General features: G+C 42.1%; 1 protein-coding gene across 8 annotated transcripts in view; it reads right to left on the bottom strand.

Annotated features, from left to right (window-relative positions):
* SLC9A9 (solute carrier family 9 member A9) overlaps nt 1-13,692 on the bottom strand; it is a 588,523-nt gene that overhangs the window by 311,727 nt on the left and 263,104 nt on the right. For all 8 annotated transcript variants that reach the window (XR_002520177.2, XR_002520179.2, XM_009201572.4 and 5 more), the window contains exon 7: nt 1,758-1,896. Coding sequence is in view for 6 of the 8 variants with exons in the window: in XM_009201572.4 (XP_009199836.2) it covers nt 1,758-1,896 (139 nt within the window). In the remaining 2 variants the exon portion in view is untranslated. The remainder of the gene's footprint in view (nt 1-1,757; nt 1,897-13,692) is intronic.

Below are 13,692 nucleotides of genomic sequence, written 5' to 3'. Positions count from 1 at the left end.
GTAGGTGGCCTGTCACAGCATAAGTACTGGGTAGGTCATTTTTTCTTGTTGGAAACCAGCACTATCTCTTCTGACTGACTTTATTTCTGTCCATGGAGATGCCATTTTACAAGGTTCTCAGGATGAAACTTTGGAGTAGCCTTTGACTGTCTCCTTTCGTTTGTCTCCAATAACCAACCAATCACTAAGTCTTAGAGATTTTTCCTTCTAAACATCAGTCCCCTTCCTGATGCTTCCCCCGCAGTTCGTCATCACAGTTTCCCTTGATTCTCATCTCCTTCCTCTGATTCATCCTTTGTGCCAGTTCCTCATCTACATTTTAAAAACAGGACTGTCAGTGTGTCACTCTCCTGAGCAGAAACCTTTGGCAGCTAATTGTGGACTAGAGAAAGAGGCTCAGACTCTTTGAAATACCACTTCAAGATACTCCACAAGCTGACTCCATCCCACCCAAGTACCCTCATCCTCCATTTCTCACCAGCTGGAGCCCTGTGGTCGTCCCAGGCATGCCTTCCAGATGCCACATTTGTCCCACTGCTATACCTTAGTGAATAGACTTAGTGAGCCTTTGCCTCCTGTGTCACCGACTGCTCAGCCTTTGCCCCTATTCTATCTTCCAGGCCGTGCCCAGAACCCATGCTGCTTATAAATACTGCTTTTCAAATTATTTTCCAGAATCATAAGGCTGGCCAAGGGTATTATACTATTCCAGACACAATGGCCTCGTCCCAGTTTGAGTGTTTACAGTGTGATAACTTCGATGTGGCTCTGGCACTCACTTTCTATCCCAGTCTTAATGTGGAGCTCATCTTTCCAAGCCTGTTACTCACTGAGGCCAGGGTCCTTGTTTTATGCATTTCCTGACTCTTCTTAGATACCCCCAGTAGAACCAAGTTTTTTAGCAGCGAATGTCTGGGCGAGATCCCATAGAAAAAGGCCCCCAATATTTTGCCTTCTCTTTGCCTGGGGCCTTCACCCCTCTGGCACACTTCTTCCTTCTCCTTCCCCTGAGATCTTTGGTCCTTGATCTTCTGTTCTACCTCTCTTCTGTGGCTCCACCTAACCCTTATAGTTGACATTGGCCTTCTGCCCTTCCTCCTCTACCCCGACTTACTTTTGCCCTGTCTGAGTGTTCTAAGTGAGCAGCCCACCAGACCAGCTTCTTTCTTTGGCTCAGATTCTCTAGAAACTCTACCTATCATCCCAACTTCCTAACAACAAAAAGGAATCAAATGACATGATTGCTCAGGTATGGCACACATATTTCAGCATTGCTTGCAGGTTCCTTTCTATAAAGTAGCTGTGGATGCTTGTTGAGACCCACAGTGACCTCTGGCTTGAGCTACCCTATAAGCTAGTGATTGAATAAGCCTGAAGAAGACGCAGATCATACCCAATTTATTACCCTTAGTCAATTGTCTTATTCTTGACCCTAGTAAGGCCAATCCTGATGCCTCCTGTTCACTAGTTTTCCTAGGTGGTATTTATTTAAGGTTGTTGATGTCCTAGGATCAGATAGTGTCAATAGCATTAGAACTGACCTTGGGCAAGAAGAGAGCTTGGGCCCATTTGCCACTGGTACCAACCTTTGCCTCCAGGGATGACTCAGAACCAAGATGGCACCAGTGGTGCCGTATGAAACTTGGACCAGACTATCTAGCCTTTTATGGACCTGGAGGTTGTCCATCATCAGAAGCATTCCACGGATATTGACTGTTCTTGACAGTCTCAGCTTTCCACATACAGACAAAGGATATCAGTGCTGTGATGATGGCATACGCAGACCCCATTGCAAATGAGCCAGCGAAGATTCCCAGGAAATTCCCCACAGACTGGAAGAATGCTGCGGCATCAAATGCATTTGGATTCTCCTTGGGACTGTAAATGGATATAGAACTGAAAAGAGAAGAGGGTGGAGGTTAGTTAGTGACTTTCATCTCACAGCCCAGATAGGATTTTGTACCCACTTTGGGGAGAGGTATCTTCTCCTGTAATGCTGGATGCTGGTTGGAAGAGTTAGGGAAAAACAGATACAGAAGGAGAGAGTTGGAGAATGCAGAAATCTTTCTACTTCCTCATAGCCCCATCCCATGGGATCCATATATTGCTGCCAGTCAGTAAACATTTTTATATTGGAAGGGTCATAAAGAATATTGTTTCTGAGCAAACTAGGCATTAAAACATGGTAGGTGTATAAGGAATCTGCTGAGAAGATAGATAACTGTGAATTATTTAGTGGCCATATGTCTCCAGTGCTGTTATATATTCACAAATGTTCCTGATAAAAAGTGCACTTTTATGGCCTGTGCACAAATGGGTGATACAAATCACCGCGTGCACAAAATATTCTGCCGTGATCTTGTCATAAACCACAAAGCATTCCTCCTCTCCAGTGTAACCCTTCAGAAACGGAGCATTGATGGTGTTCAGAACATCACGGTATTAACCCCCAGGGAGAGACAAAACCCTCATTTTCCCACCAAAACAAATGGCAGCAGCTGCCCAAGGTCATCTTTTATACCCCAATTCTGGTGGCTGCCAACAGATTTATTTCCATGGAGAAAAATCAATCCACCAATAGCCAGTCTGTTCACTTAAATATTATTGAGGACGTCATATATGCTATTTTTTTTTTTAAACCAGGGCCTCAGATCCCAGAGTGTGAATATGAAAGATAAGGCATGTCCTATTTTAGGAAATATGAACTCCATATTGAGCATTAAAATGAACATATGTGCTAGATCCACTAGCTTTAGGGAGACTAATGAAATGACATTTCAGATTTTTTTTTTTTTTTGCAGTTTTTATCTTAATACAGAATTTTAAAAAACGAATCAGGAAAAATCAAGAGTTTAGCAGTGGGTTTTGGAAGAAACTCCAAAGGCAGCAGTGTGGAGAGCAAAAGTACACTAGACACACTGACTGAGATTAGATTGGATTTTACAGAGATGTAACTGAATCTTTCATGTTGCCGATGATTAGAGCATGTTAGCTTCCTGACCTGACTTTTTGTACCCAGAGATGACTTAAGAGAGAGCAAGGGGAACCAACTCCAATTCTTCTACAGGAAGATGCGTGGCATCAAAAAAGGTAGTTTTAAATGGTCTTAGTTTTTCCCTGGATGTCTTTAAACCCCCAAAGTAGGCCAAACCCTTCTGCTTTGATCCTGTAATTGGATAAGGAAGATGAATGTGGATCTTGAATGAAGCCTTGAAATGCATGCGAGAAAAGGACTGCCTTTGAAGTGTTTTTCTTTTTTGTAAAGTGTTGTGCTTTGCAGGAAAAAAGGAAAAGTAAACCCACATCTGGGTCCTTTGTATCTTCGAGTCCTGGGAAAAGGTATAAAACTCCACTGGCTGTTAGGAAACCTGGTGTCCAAAGCTGTGATGCTTGATGTGTTTGAATCGACATTCTCCAACGTATTTCTTCCTTCCAATGAAGAAACAATAGTGATGAGAAAGCATTCCATTTGCAGTCTGCCCTTCAAACAAACGTTTTTGCACAGTAGCACAGCTTTGGAAGTAATTCTATTAACCTGCGGTTGCCACTAGTAGATCTGACCCATAGAACAAGCACGGCTTTATCCTTCTCTCCACCTCCATAACTTGCAGAAGTGTTTCCCTAGCCCAGTGCTTCTGGAATTCGGAGCACCCCCATCACATCATTTGGTCATACCCCATACCATTATTTATGTATGTTTCTCTTTAAATCATTTTTATTCAAATTCAGGAGCTTTTATTAAAGAATATCTATGAAATCATAAGTTCGACGTGCTAATTATATTTCTTTTTATTATACGTAAAAGTAGGTAATTTAGAAAAAGAAAGTTCACCTGTATGTCACCTAAAATCATCTGGGTATGCCTACTGATCTGCAGTCTGCACTTTGGGAAATGTTCTTCTCTTCCTTCCCACTCAACAGGGTATGATCACTTTGTTCACCAAACTTTATACCCTCCCCGTGATGTTTGACTTAACTGAAGGCAAAGGCTTAACTCTCCTTGACCTATGGAGATTGTCCATTGAATATGCTGACCCTAAAGCTCCCCAGACATATGCACAAGGTGCCCGCCATGTGTCATGTGATGTATTAAGTAGATACAGGAAGTGGGAGGCAGGCAGGGAAGAGCAGAGAGAAGGTAAGCAGAATTTGATCCAATAAACATCTTATTGAACACCTGATATATGCACAGCATACCTCGGCAGGGAAGCCTGAGATATAGATGACAAATAGCTCTAGTCCCAGTGTTAAGTGTGATTTTGTGAGAAATACCCAACATTTAACGGTACAAAAGAGAAAAGGGGTACTCTTTTAGAATAAAGGAGGTGGCATTGGAGCAAGGTAGCACGTCAGCAGACAGAGATGGGGAGAGAGTATTCCAGGCAGTGGAAAGAGTGTTAAGAAAGGCAAGGAGGCAGGTGAGTTCAGGGCAATTGCAAGACATGGCTGCACCTATGTGGGCACGTGTGGTGGGGTAAAGATGGGTGAGGCAGCATTACTCAGAACCTTAAATTCCATGGTGAGAATATACTAAAGCCCTCACATTTAGATAATATTTAGTCCTCTTGTGCCTACAGTATAGCTTTATTTGATCCTATAATAGCTCTGTGAAGTAAGCAAGGCATGTTTTGTTCTCTCTCTTTATCCATTTCCCTTCCTTCTTTCCTTCCTTCCTTCCTTCCTTCCTTCCTTCCTTCCTTCCTTCCCTCCCTTCCTTCCCTCCCTCCCTTCCTTCTTTCCCTCCTTTTGTCTTGCCTTCCTTTCTCTTTCTTTGCATAAAAGACATAAACTAAAAATCAGAGAAACGAAGATCACACAGCTACTAAATTCACAATGTAGATTTCTTGTTTCTCCCTTTAAAAAGGTGATCATTTTGTGGGGAAACATAAACCCACATCAGGATAGTTGAGTGACAGTGCGATGCTAACTATAAGGACAACAGGAGTTCAGGTACTAGAACATTTATTTTCATGCCGGGGATGGAACATGGGCAGCACCTTCCTGTACACAAGCCTAAGAGCAGAGTATGTTGACTAGGGAAATAGCACCCTCTCTCCTGGCCCACTAGCAGGTGAGACACAGAATTTCTCAGGAAATCCTGCTTTCCTGCCTGGCTTTGCTGAGACTGGACTTGGTCTTGCTTCTCTTTGGATGCCCAGGACACAGCCTGTTGTTGGGCACATGGCAGGGTATATAAAGGCTGATGGAATGAAGGTGCAGGACAACTGGAAAGGAGAAAGGAAGAAGGCTTGCAAAAACTCATTATCTCTTGAAGCAAATCATCGCCCACAAGATTTTTTAGCAAGCATTGACTATGCACAGTCACATTGTGGGTACTTTTATGGGTATCAGTCTAATCTTGAAACTGACACCTGTGCCTCTTAATTTGAGCCCAAGAACTGATACTTATTGGCTATATGACCTTGGGCAAGTTACTTCATGTTCTGAATCAGTTACTTCATCTGTAGAATGGAGATAATAATAGTATTTATCCCCTAGAAATGTTGTGAGGATACGAGATACATTTAGAACTCTTAGATATATCTTGTGAATTATAGTCATTCCTTGAGTACCTACATGTACACTTAAAATAAATACTCAGTAAATGTTATTTATCCTCACCATCATCATCATCATTCTGCTGAGAACTTCCACAAGTCTTACAATAACAACAGAGTGGTCAGTTACAACTATGGGCAAATGGGGTGTGACTGCCCTCAGGGCACACCAAGCTCTGAGGTTGCTGGGGCTGAACTAGTCACTTTTGCATAAGAACAACAGGGTGTCCATGAAGGAAAGTACCAGGCAGGTATCCCAGAGAAATGGCCACAGGAGTGGGGCTAAAATGTTCTCATGTATTTCATGAAACTCTTGGCTCAGGGGATCAACGAGGGAAGGAGTGCCCTCAGCTGTGTGGGCAGGGGTCTGCTCCAGGGACAAGAATAGGTCAGGAGACTCAGCTTGAGTTGCATCTCTTCAAGTTTAGGGGAGGATGTTCTACAAGCAAAATCCTCTGGCTTCTAGTAAGAAATGAGGCAAAAGAAGCAGAAGCCAGGCTGGGTGAGGTGGCTCACGCCTGTAATCTCAGCATTTTGGGAGGCTGAGGTGGGTGGATTTGGATTGCTTGAGCGCTGGAGTGTGAGACCAGCCCAGGCAACATGGCAAAACCCCATCTCTAAAAAAAGTACAAAAATTAGCTGGGTGTGATGGTGTGTGCCCGTGGTCCCAGCTGCTCAGGAGGCTGAGTTTGAAGGGTTGCTTGAGCAGAGAAGGTTGAGGCTGTCGTGAACTGTGATTGGGCCACTGCACTCTAGCCTGGGTGACAGAGCAAGACCTTATCTCAAAATAAATAAATAAAAATACATATACATAAAAATTTAAAAATAAATAAATTGGAAATAAGTCCAGGATATTGATTCATTCTGTTCAGCAATAGATTATGCAGCAAAATTAGTTTGATGGCAGTGTATTGGACCTATACTCAAAAATAAATGTGTACAGCATCTTTTATTCAAAAATTTTGAAATGTATGAAGTATCCTAAACCCTTTGATAAAAGCAACATGAATAAGGATCATTTTGCTTATTGTATCATTTCTCATTCACAGACATTATTCAGACTTCAGTGTTTCTCTACAGCGCATCTTTTCTTCTATATCATGCTCCTGGAAGGAATGGATCTCACAGCTTAGGTAGTGTTAAGAGCATAGAATCTGAATCTGAGTTCTGGGTGTAAGTCTCAGCTTACTGCCACTTACTGCCTATGTGACCTTGAGCAAGTTACTGAAACCACCTTTATCTCAGTTTCTATAAAATCATGATACAATAATAGTGCCTACTACACTGGGTTGCTATGAGAATTAAATGGATTAATGTTTATAAAGCATTTGAAATGGTGCATCTCACCTAGTAAGAACTAGATAAGCGTTTCTTAAATAAATCACCTCTCTCTCTTTGAGTGCTTCATTTACTTCTAAAAGAAGCATTTCAAATAGATGTTCAATCAAAACCTCTATCCAAACAGAACTAAGATTTTACCACCTGTCTCTCACACTCTGACTGTCCCTGGCCTACCATCTTCAGCTGGCAGGGATCATCTGATCATATGAATTGTTTTGTGCAGAATGGTGTGTGACTCATAGTAAAGTGTTCAATAAATGCTAGTAATGAAGAAGAAGGAGGAGGGGGAGAAGAAGGAAGAAAAAGAGGAGGAAGAAGAGATGTTGTGAGTGAAATGCTGCTGATAGTGAACATAAAATAATAGGTATGAAAAATATTATATAGATGGCACCACCACAACGCCCTCCCCTCTGTAGCTCTGGCCGCCCTTCCGCTGTGGCCCTATAGAGTCATCTCTCATCCTGATCATGACACTCTTCCTCAGGGTCTCCCAGTTTCCAACACCATCTTCCACTGTTATTCTTCACTGGGACTGCTGAGATACTTTGCCACACAGTTACCCACAGAAACTACCCAGCGACCTCAAGCTCCTGGCGGCCCTGGTTCCACAGGATGCTCTTCCTGACCAGTCCTCCCAAATCCCACAGCCCACTCACTCTCCTGGGTGCCCGTGCCGATCAGAACAGCCTGCTTCTCCAGCCTCAGTCCAGCCTTTGTTAACGTGAAATCAATGTCACTTGAAAGCTTATGAAAAGAATATATTAAGTGAACATATTGTATCTCTTGCAGGATTTCTGTTAATTTAGTCAGTACGGAAAAACATGAGAAAATGATTACTATAGCCAAAGATATACAAAAGAACCTTCCATTTTCTCTGCCAAATCTTTAATCCCCAACAAAAAAAATTATTGGCACCAGTTCATTGAAAAGTTCTTGATTAGTTGGGACATACATAAATATGAAATGGCTTACTTTTTTTTCCAATCACTGCTTCCAGCTGTACTATGTCAAGTCCCGCTTTGTGCTGGGTAAGTAGTTCCATTAATGATGTCTTGGTCAAATCCCATTATTGAGTTCCTTTCAGTTATTAAAACTTAGTGCAGCCCAACTTAAAACCTACATCTTCAAAAGTGGATTCCTGTTGTCCCTGCGGAACATTCTAGAGCAGCAGCAGGATGACTGGAAGGGAGGGAAGGCAGCACGCCCCTCCTCCTTGCAGCTGGTGCCAGCGCCTGCTGGTGATAGAAGGCTGGAGGAGGGGTGGGGAGCCCAGCTCTCCTCTTTATGTGCGTAACTGCATCTCAGTGTGTAGGGCCCCCGGTCTCAGTCTTGCTGCTCCTTGGTCCCTCTCTTAGAGACCTCTGTTGGCGTGGTGGTGCCTCCATTTTGCTGAGAACCCTTTCACAGCTGCCACAGGCTCTTCCAGGTCTACACACTTCCAGCCCATTTCCTTGGGTTGGATCAGTAGTCACTTGGGCAGCTCAGTGCCTGTCACCCCTCAGGAGGTGAAAGGAAAATAAATCTTGGGATCCCAAAATCACTAAGCTAAAGGGAAAAGTCAAGCTTTCAACTGCTTAGGGCAAACCTACCTCCCTCACAATTTGCCCTCAAGGAAATTTCTTGTGGACAAAAGGCAGACAGAACTCAAAGTCATCCCTCTGAGCCTCACCTGAGACAAATGCATATCTGATTGTTTCTGCCCTATAGTTTATATAAAAATGCAGATTCACTGAGCCAAACTAAATTGGGTATTCAGTGGAAGGCCGATCAAGGACTCAAAAGACTGCAACCTTTTGTCTGTCACCTACCTCTAACCTGGAAGCCCCACTTCCAGCTCTCTCTCTTTACAGGACTGAACCAATGTACATCTTACACATACTACACACTCATGTCTCCCTAAAATGTGTAAGAGCAAGCTATACCCTGACCAGTGTGGGCACATGTCATTAGGACTTCCTGAGATTGTGTCATGGTTATGTCCTTAACCTGGTCAAAGTAAACTTTCTAAATTGACTGAGACCTGTCACAGATATTTTGTGTTAAATCCTCCAAACTGCTTAATCTGGGGTTCGCCTGAGTACCTTCCATGGGCCATAGAACACTGGGCTGGGTGGGCTTACCCCCATGCTCTCCAGACACATCAAACCGAAGAGCCTTCAGGTTCTCCTCCTGCCAACTCCTGCTTTCAGAAATCTCTAGGTCAGAAGAGGTGCTGGTCTCTGTGTTTTGTGTGATCCCACACTGTGAGGGCCACGTCCAATAACTCCCTTCCCTTGCTCTGCTTTGAGAGGGATTTGGCTCCACCGCAGGTTCTACACTGGGGGATGAGCTGACAGCCCCTGTCCTTGCAGGTAGCACCAGCCTTTCAGGGTGATTCCACTAGACTCCCCTTCCCCTTGGCTTAGGGAAGAGGAAGAACTTCCATGGGAAGGGATAACAGGGTAACAGTTTACACCTCAAACACTGCACTCTCCCCAGGGATAACCTTTCCTTCCCCACCCCATCATATACAGATGTGAGGCAAAGGGGATGGGGTGGGGGCAGGGGAAATGAGGCTGCTTCTGTTGCCAATTAAGCCAGTTGAGGGGTTAGCATCCTAACTGCTGGGGAGACTTGCTGCTCTTTTTAGTATGAAAACATTTAGCAACTTCTGTTTTCAGCCATGGTCCCTAACCCCAATCTGGTAAACAGGAAAAGACCCACAAGATCATCATGTGACATTTATGTGGGAGTGCTTCTAGTTTCTTTTCTCCACATCTAGAGCTGCCTTGTCATTCTGCTTTTAAAGACACATTTTAAGGACCAACACAACGTAAAGGGGCAATGAAAATGTGTAAAAGCTGCTCCGTTTTGTTGGGCCTGGGTGTCACAGGTAAGAAGCAAGTAGATGAAAAACAATTACAGTGCTATTTTGTGTTTAAAATTTTTATGCCTTAAAAAAAAGAAGTGGATCCTTATCTACTATTTATCTTTTAATAACTGTACCAACCTGCCCTTTCTCAGATAAGTTGCTTAATTGTGAATAAAGAATTGATTTTTATGGGGCCAAGAATTGTGTGTACACATTGGAATTCGTTCTGGCATCTGCCTGCCCATTATTCTGGCTTCTATTCTGCCAAAGGCCAATGAAGCTCTGTCAAGAGAACCTGCTGTAAAACATAATGACTTCAGAAATTGGGGGCATTCCAGGCACCCTGGGAGGTTAGAAGAGCTGCTTCTTAATAATAAGAGGTCTTGGCTAAAGTTCACTGAGCTTGAGTAAGAACCATAGGGTTTTACCTTCCCAAGGGCCAAAGACCCTGCAGAGTCTAGAGCTGTGTTTGAGGGGGAACATCAATTAACTCTTTCCGCTTCTGAGGGACCATTTAATGACTGCTCCTTAAGAATCCAAATGTATACCAGAGAGTGATTTTCTAAATCTTGATGAATATCATCTTGTCATTTTGATGTCAGGCACAAGAGAAAAAGACAAGAGGAATTCCGTGGGAAGGATAAGTGAGTGTATCATGGCTTCCTCGGGAATAATGCAATCTCAGGCTGAATTAATTGATTCATTCCATCCACAAATATTTACTGAACATCTACTAAGTACAGACATTGTTCTTAGCACTGAAGGTACTGCAGGGAATAAAACATAACTCCTGACCTCATGTTCCTTACAGTTCAGTGGAGAAGATAACATAATAAATAGCTAAGCAAATAAAAGTATAATTCAGTGACAAGGATTGAAAAGAAAAATGAAACAGCAAGAGAGGATGGGACAGAGAGGACTGGGATAGTCAGGGAAGGCTTCTCTGACACAGATTATTAAATGGAGCCTTGAATGAAATAAAGGGAGAGCTTTCTAGGCCCTGAAGCAAAGCTTGTTCAGTGGGTCTGAGAAGCCACAAGGCGGCCAGCATGGCTGGAGGGAAATGATGGGGAGGACAGTGGTGGGAGTCAGGCTGGAGCCGGGCCAGGGCCAGGGCCAGGTCTTATAGAGCCTTTCAGGACACTGTTAGGATTTTTTTCTAGGGTAAAAGAGCAGGCACTGGAGGGTTGGGGTGGAGGATAGGGGTGTGTTGGAATATTCCAGGTGAAGTCTGTGTTAGTCATAGTAGAGGAAGGTGGGTGGGAGACAACACGATCCCATGGCACTCTTCAAAGGCTGCAGCAGCCAGGCCTGTCCTCATCAGCCTGGATGCCACCACCTAAATGAGACCTGACAAATAACAGCAGACCACAGGAGAAAAAGTAGAGTGGTGAAGAAAAAGATTGAGAGAAGTATGTGAGTTCAAAGTATAGATGAATTTAGCAGAAACAGCTGCAGTCAGCATTTGAATGGTTGTGCAGAGGAAGGACTGGACTCATTCTTTGTATTTCCAGAAGATAAGATCTAGTCCAAAAGTAACATATCATAGGAAGACAGATTCCCAGCTTTATATTCTATTTCAAAATTTCCTAATTCTTAGATCGGATGGAAAATGGTATGGATACTATAAAAGGGTAGTGAATTCTCTGTAGTTGGAGATGCTTAAACATAGGATAAAAGAGTTACTTGCCAGGGTGCTGTGAAGGAAATTCATGCACTAGAGGGTTATAATGTGGCCTCAAGGAACCTCCCACTCTGAGGGTCATTGACTTGCTATCTATTTTCCAATTGCCTCCAGGCCTGCCAGGAAAGGTAGTAAGGTACCTGGCCTTCCTGTGCTAACCCAGATCCTGACATTGGAAATGTCTGAGCACGCAGCCACTAAGGAGCAGTACTTCAACTGAGGATGCAGTGAGGATGCAGATGATTTAGGCTGGAGCCAGGTTGATGATGACATGCAGAACAGTTACAAATTTCAGCACAGAATAAAGCCTTTGACAGATTCCTAAGTGGCTCTGGTCCATTAAGTTCGAACTTTAAGGTGACAAAGAGGCCTCTGAGTTTAAAATTGGTTAAAAGGGAAGAAGAGTTAAAGGAGGTTTGTTATGAATTATATGTGCATTTTCTTTGAAAGGAGATCTTAAATTACTTTGCAATTTAGCTTGAAGCGTCTTGTCAGAATTGAATTAGTCTGCAGGCTTTGAGAAATTTTCTCTTATACCTAATATTGAGAGGAAAGTGAATTTGAGATAGTCCTAAAGATAAAAGCAACTTGCAAATTCACTTCTTACTTCTTTTTCTTTGTATTTCTCTTTAAAGCAGAAATAGGAATTGGAATCCCACTACTGTGAGCCTATTCATTTAAGAAAGAGAATAATTCTCACGGCCTAATGGGAATTTCTACCCTTTCTCCCACTTTTCAATTTCTTTAATCTTCATTAATGAAATCTTAGCTCCTAAGAATGCTGTGATATGCAAAATTTTAGTCATAATAGATATAAAAAGATATAGAAAAGTAGGTTAATAGCCACCAAAGATGGAAATCCAGCTAAAATTAAAATATAATCATAAACAGGTGTGAGAAAGACCAAATATTAATCCCCAAGGTTGAAAACAGAGAAGGAGGTCAAGTTCTCCAGCGTTTACTGAGCCCTCAAAATACTATTCCCTGTATTCATTTCTATGAAGCGTTCACTATGTGTCAAGTAATGTGTTAAGCATTTTTATAAGCATTATCTTCTTTAACCCTCAAAGTAAATCCCAAAGAAGGTGCTACTATTATTTCCATTATAGATAAGGAAATTATGACTTAGATAAAGTAACTTTCAAAATTTCACCTCATTTAATCCTTCCAATTATCTATCAAAAAAAGTACAACCATGCATTGCATAATGACATCTCAATCAACAACAGACTGCATATACAACAGTGGTCCCATAAGATTACAATATGGTATTTTTTTACTGTATCTTTTCTATGTTTAGATACACAAATACTTACTATTGGGTTATAACTGCCTACAATATTAGTATAATAACATACTGCACAGGTTTGTAGCCTAGGAGCAATAGGCTAAACCATATAACCTAGCCCTGTAGTAGGTTATACCATCTAGATTTGTGTAAGTACACTCCATAATGTCTGCATGATGACAAAATAGCCTAACAAAGCATTTCTTAGAATAGATCTCTGTTGTTAAGAGATGCATGACTGTATTGTTCTCATTGCAGAGATAAATAGACTCAGGGAGGTTAAATCACTTTCCCAAGGTAACTTGCAGGTAAATGGAGCATCCTTAGATTCAGATCTCACCAAGGGAAAGCCTGTGACTGGAGAGTGGAAATGCCTGGCTCTGCCATTGGAATGTGCTCAGAGAAATAACTCGACCATACACCCCATCTTCATAAGACTGAGGCAAAGTCCACTCTTGGAAGTTGAAAATTTCAGAATTTCTAGTACTCATTTGCAAGAAAAAAAATACATTAGTTAAAATATCTATTTCAATATGAGGAGTTTTGCTGACAACCTAGTACTACTTACAGGCCAAGATTTCTTAATGGAGACCCTCCTCTATCTTGAGTGGGTTTTAATATGAAACTATATCCCGTATCTCCTGGCATTCATACCAACACCAACTTAGGTTTGCCATCCTATGCAGTTTGTCCTGTTTTTCCAAGTGGTAACTACTGTCTCTTTAGAGTAACTGCTTATCTGTCTCAGCACCTTCATCTGGAAAATGGTGATAACAATTGTGTTTCCTTCATAAAGTGGGGATTAAATATGTTAGTATGTGTAAAGTGCTTAAAATGCTACCTACAACATGGAAAGCACTCCAAAAATATTAGCTGTTATTATTGCTATTTGCATTAATATTATTGGAATGATTGCTATATCTTTCACCATTTGCTCAAAAGAAACTAAATAAAAACTAAACTCTACTTA

The sequence above is a fragment of the Papio anubis genome, chromosome 2, assembly GCF_008728515.1.
Source record: "Papio anubis isolate 15944 chromosome 2, Panubis1.0, whole genome shotgun sequence".
NCBI classification, from domain to species: Eukaryota; Metazoa; Chordata; class Mammalia; order Primates; family Cercopithecidae; genus Papio; species Papio anubis.
This window is presented reverse-complemented; position numbering and strand designations above follow the sequence as displayed.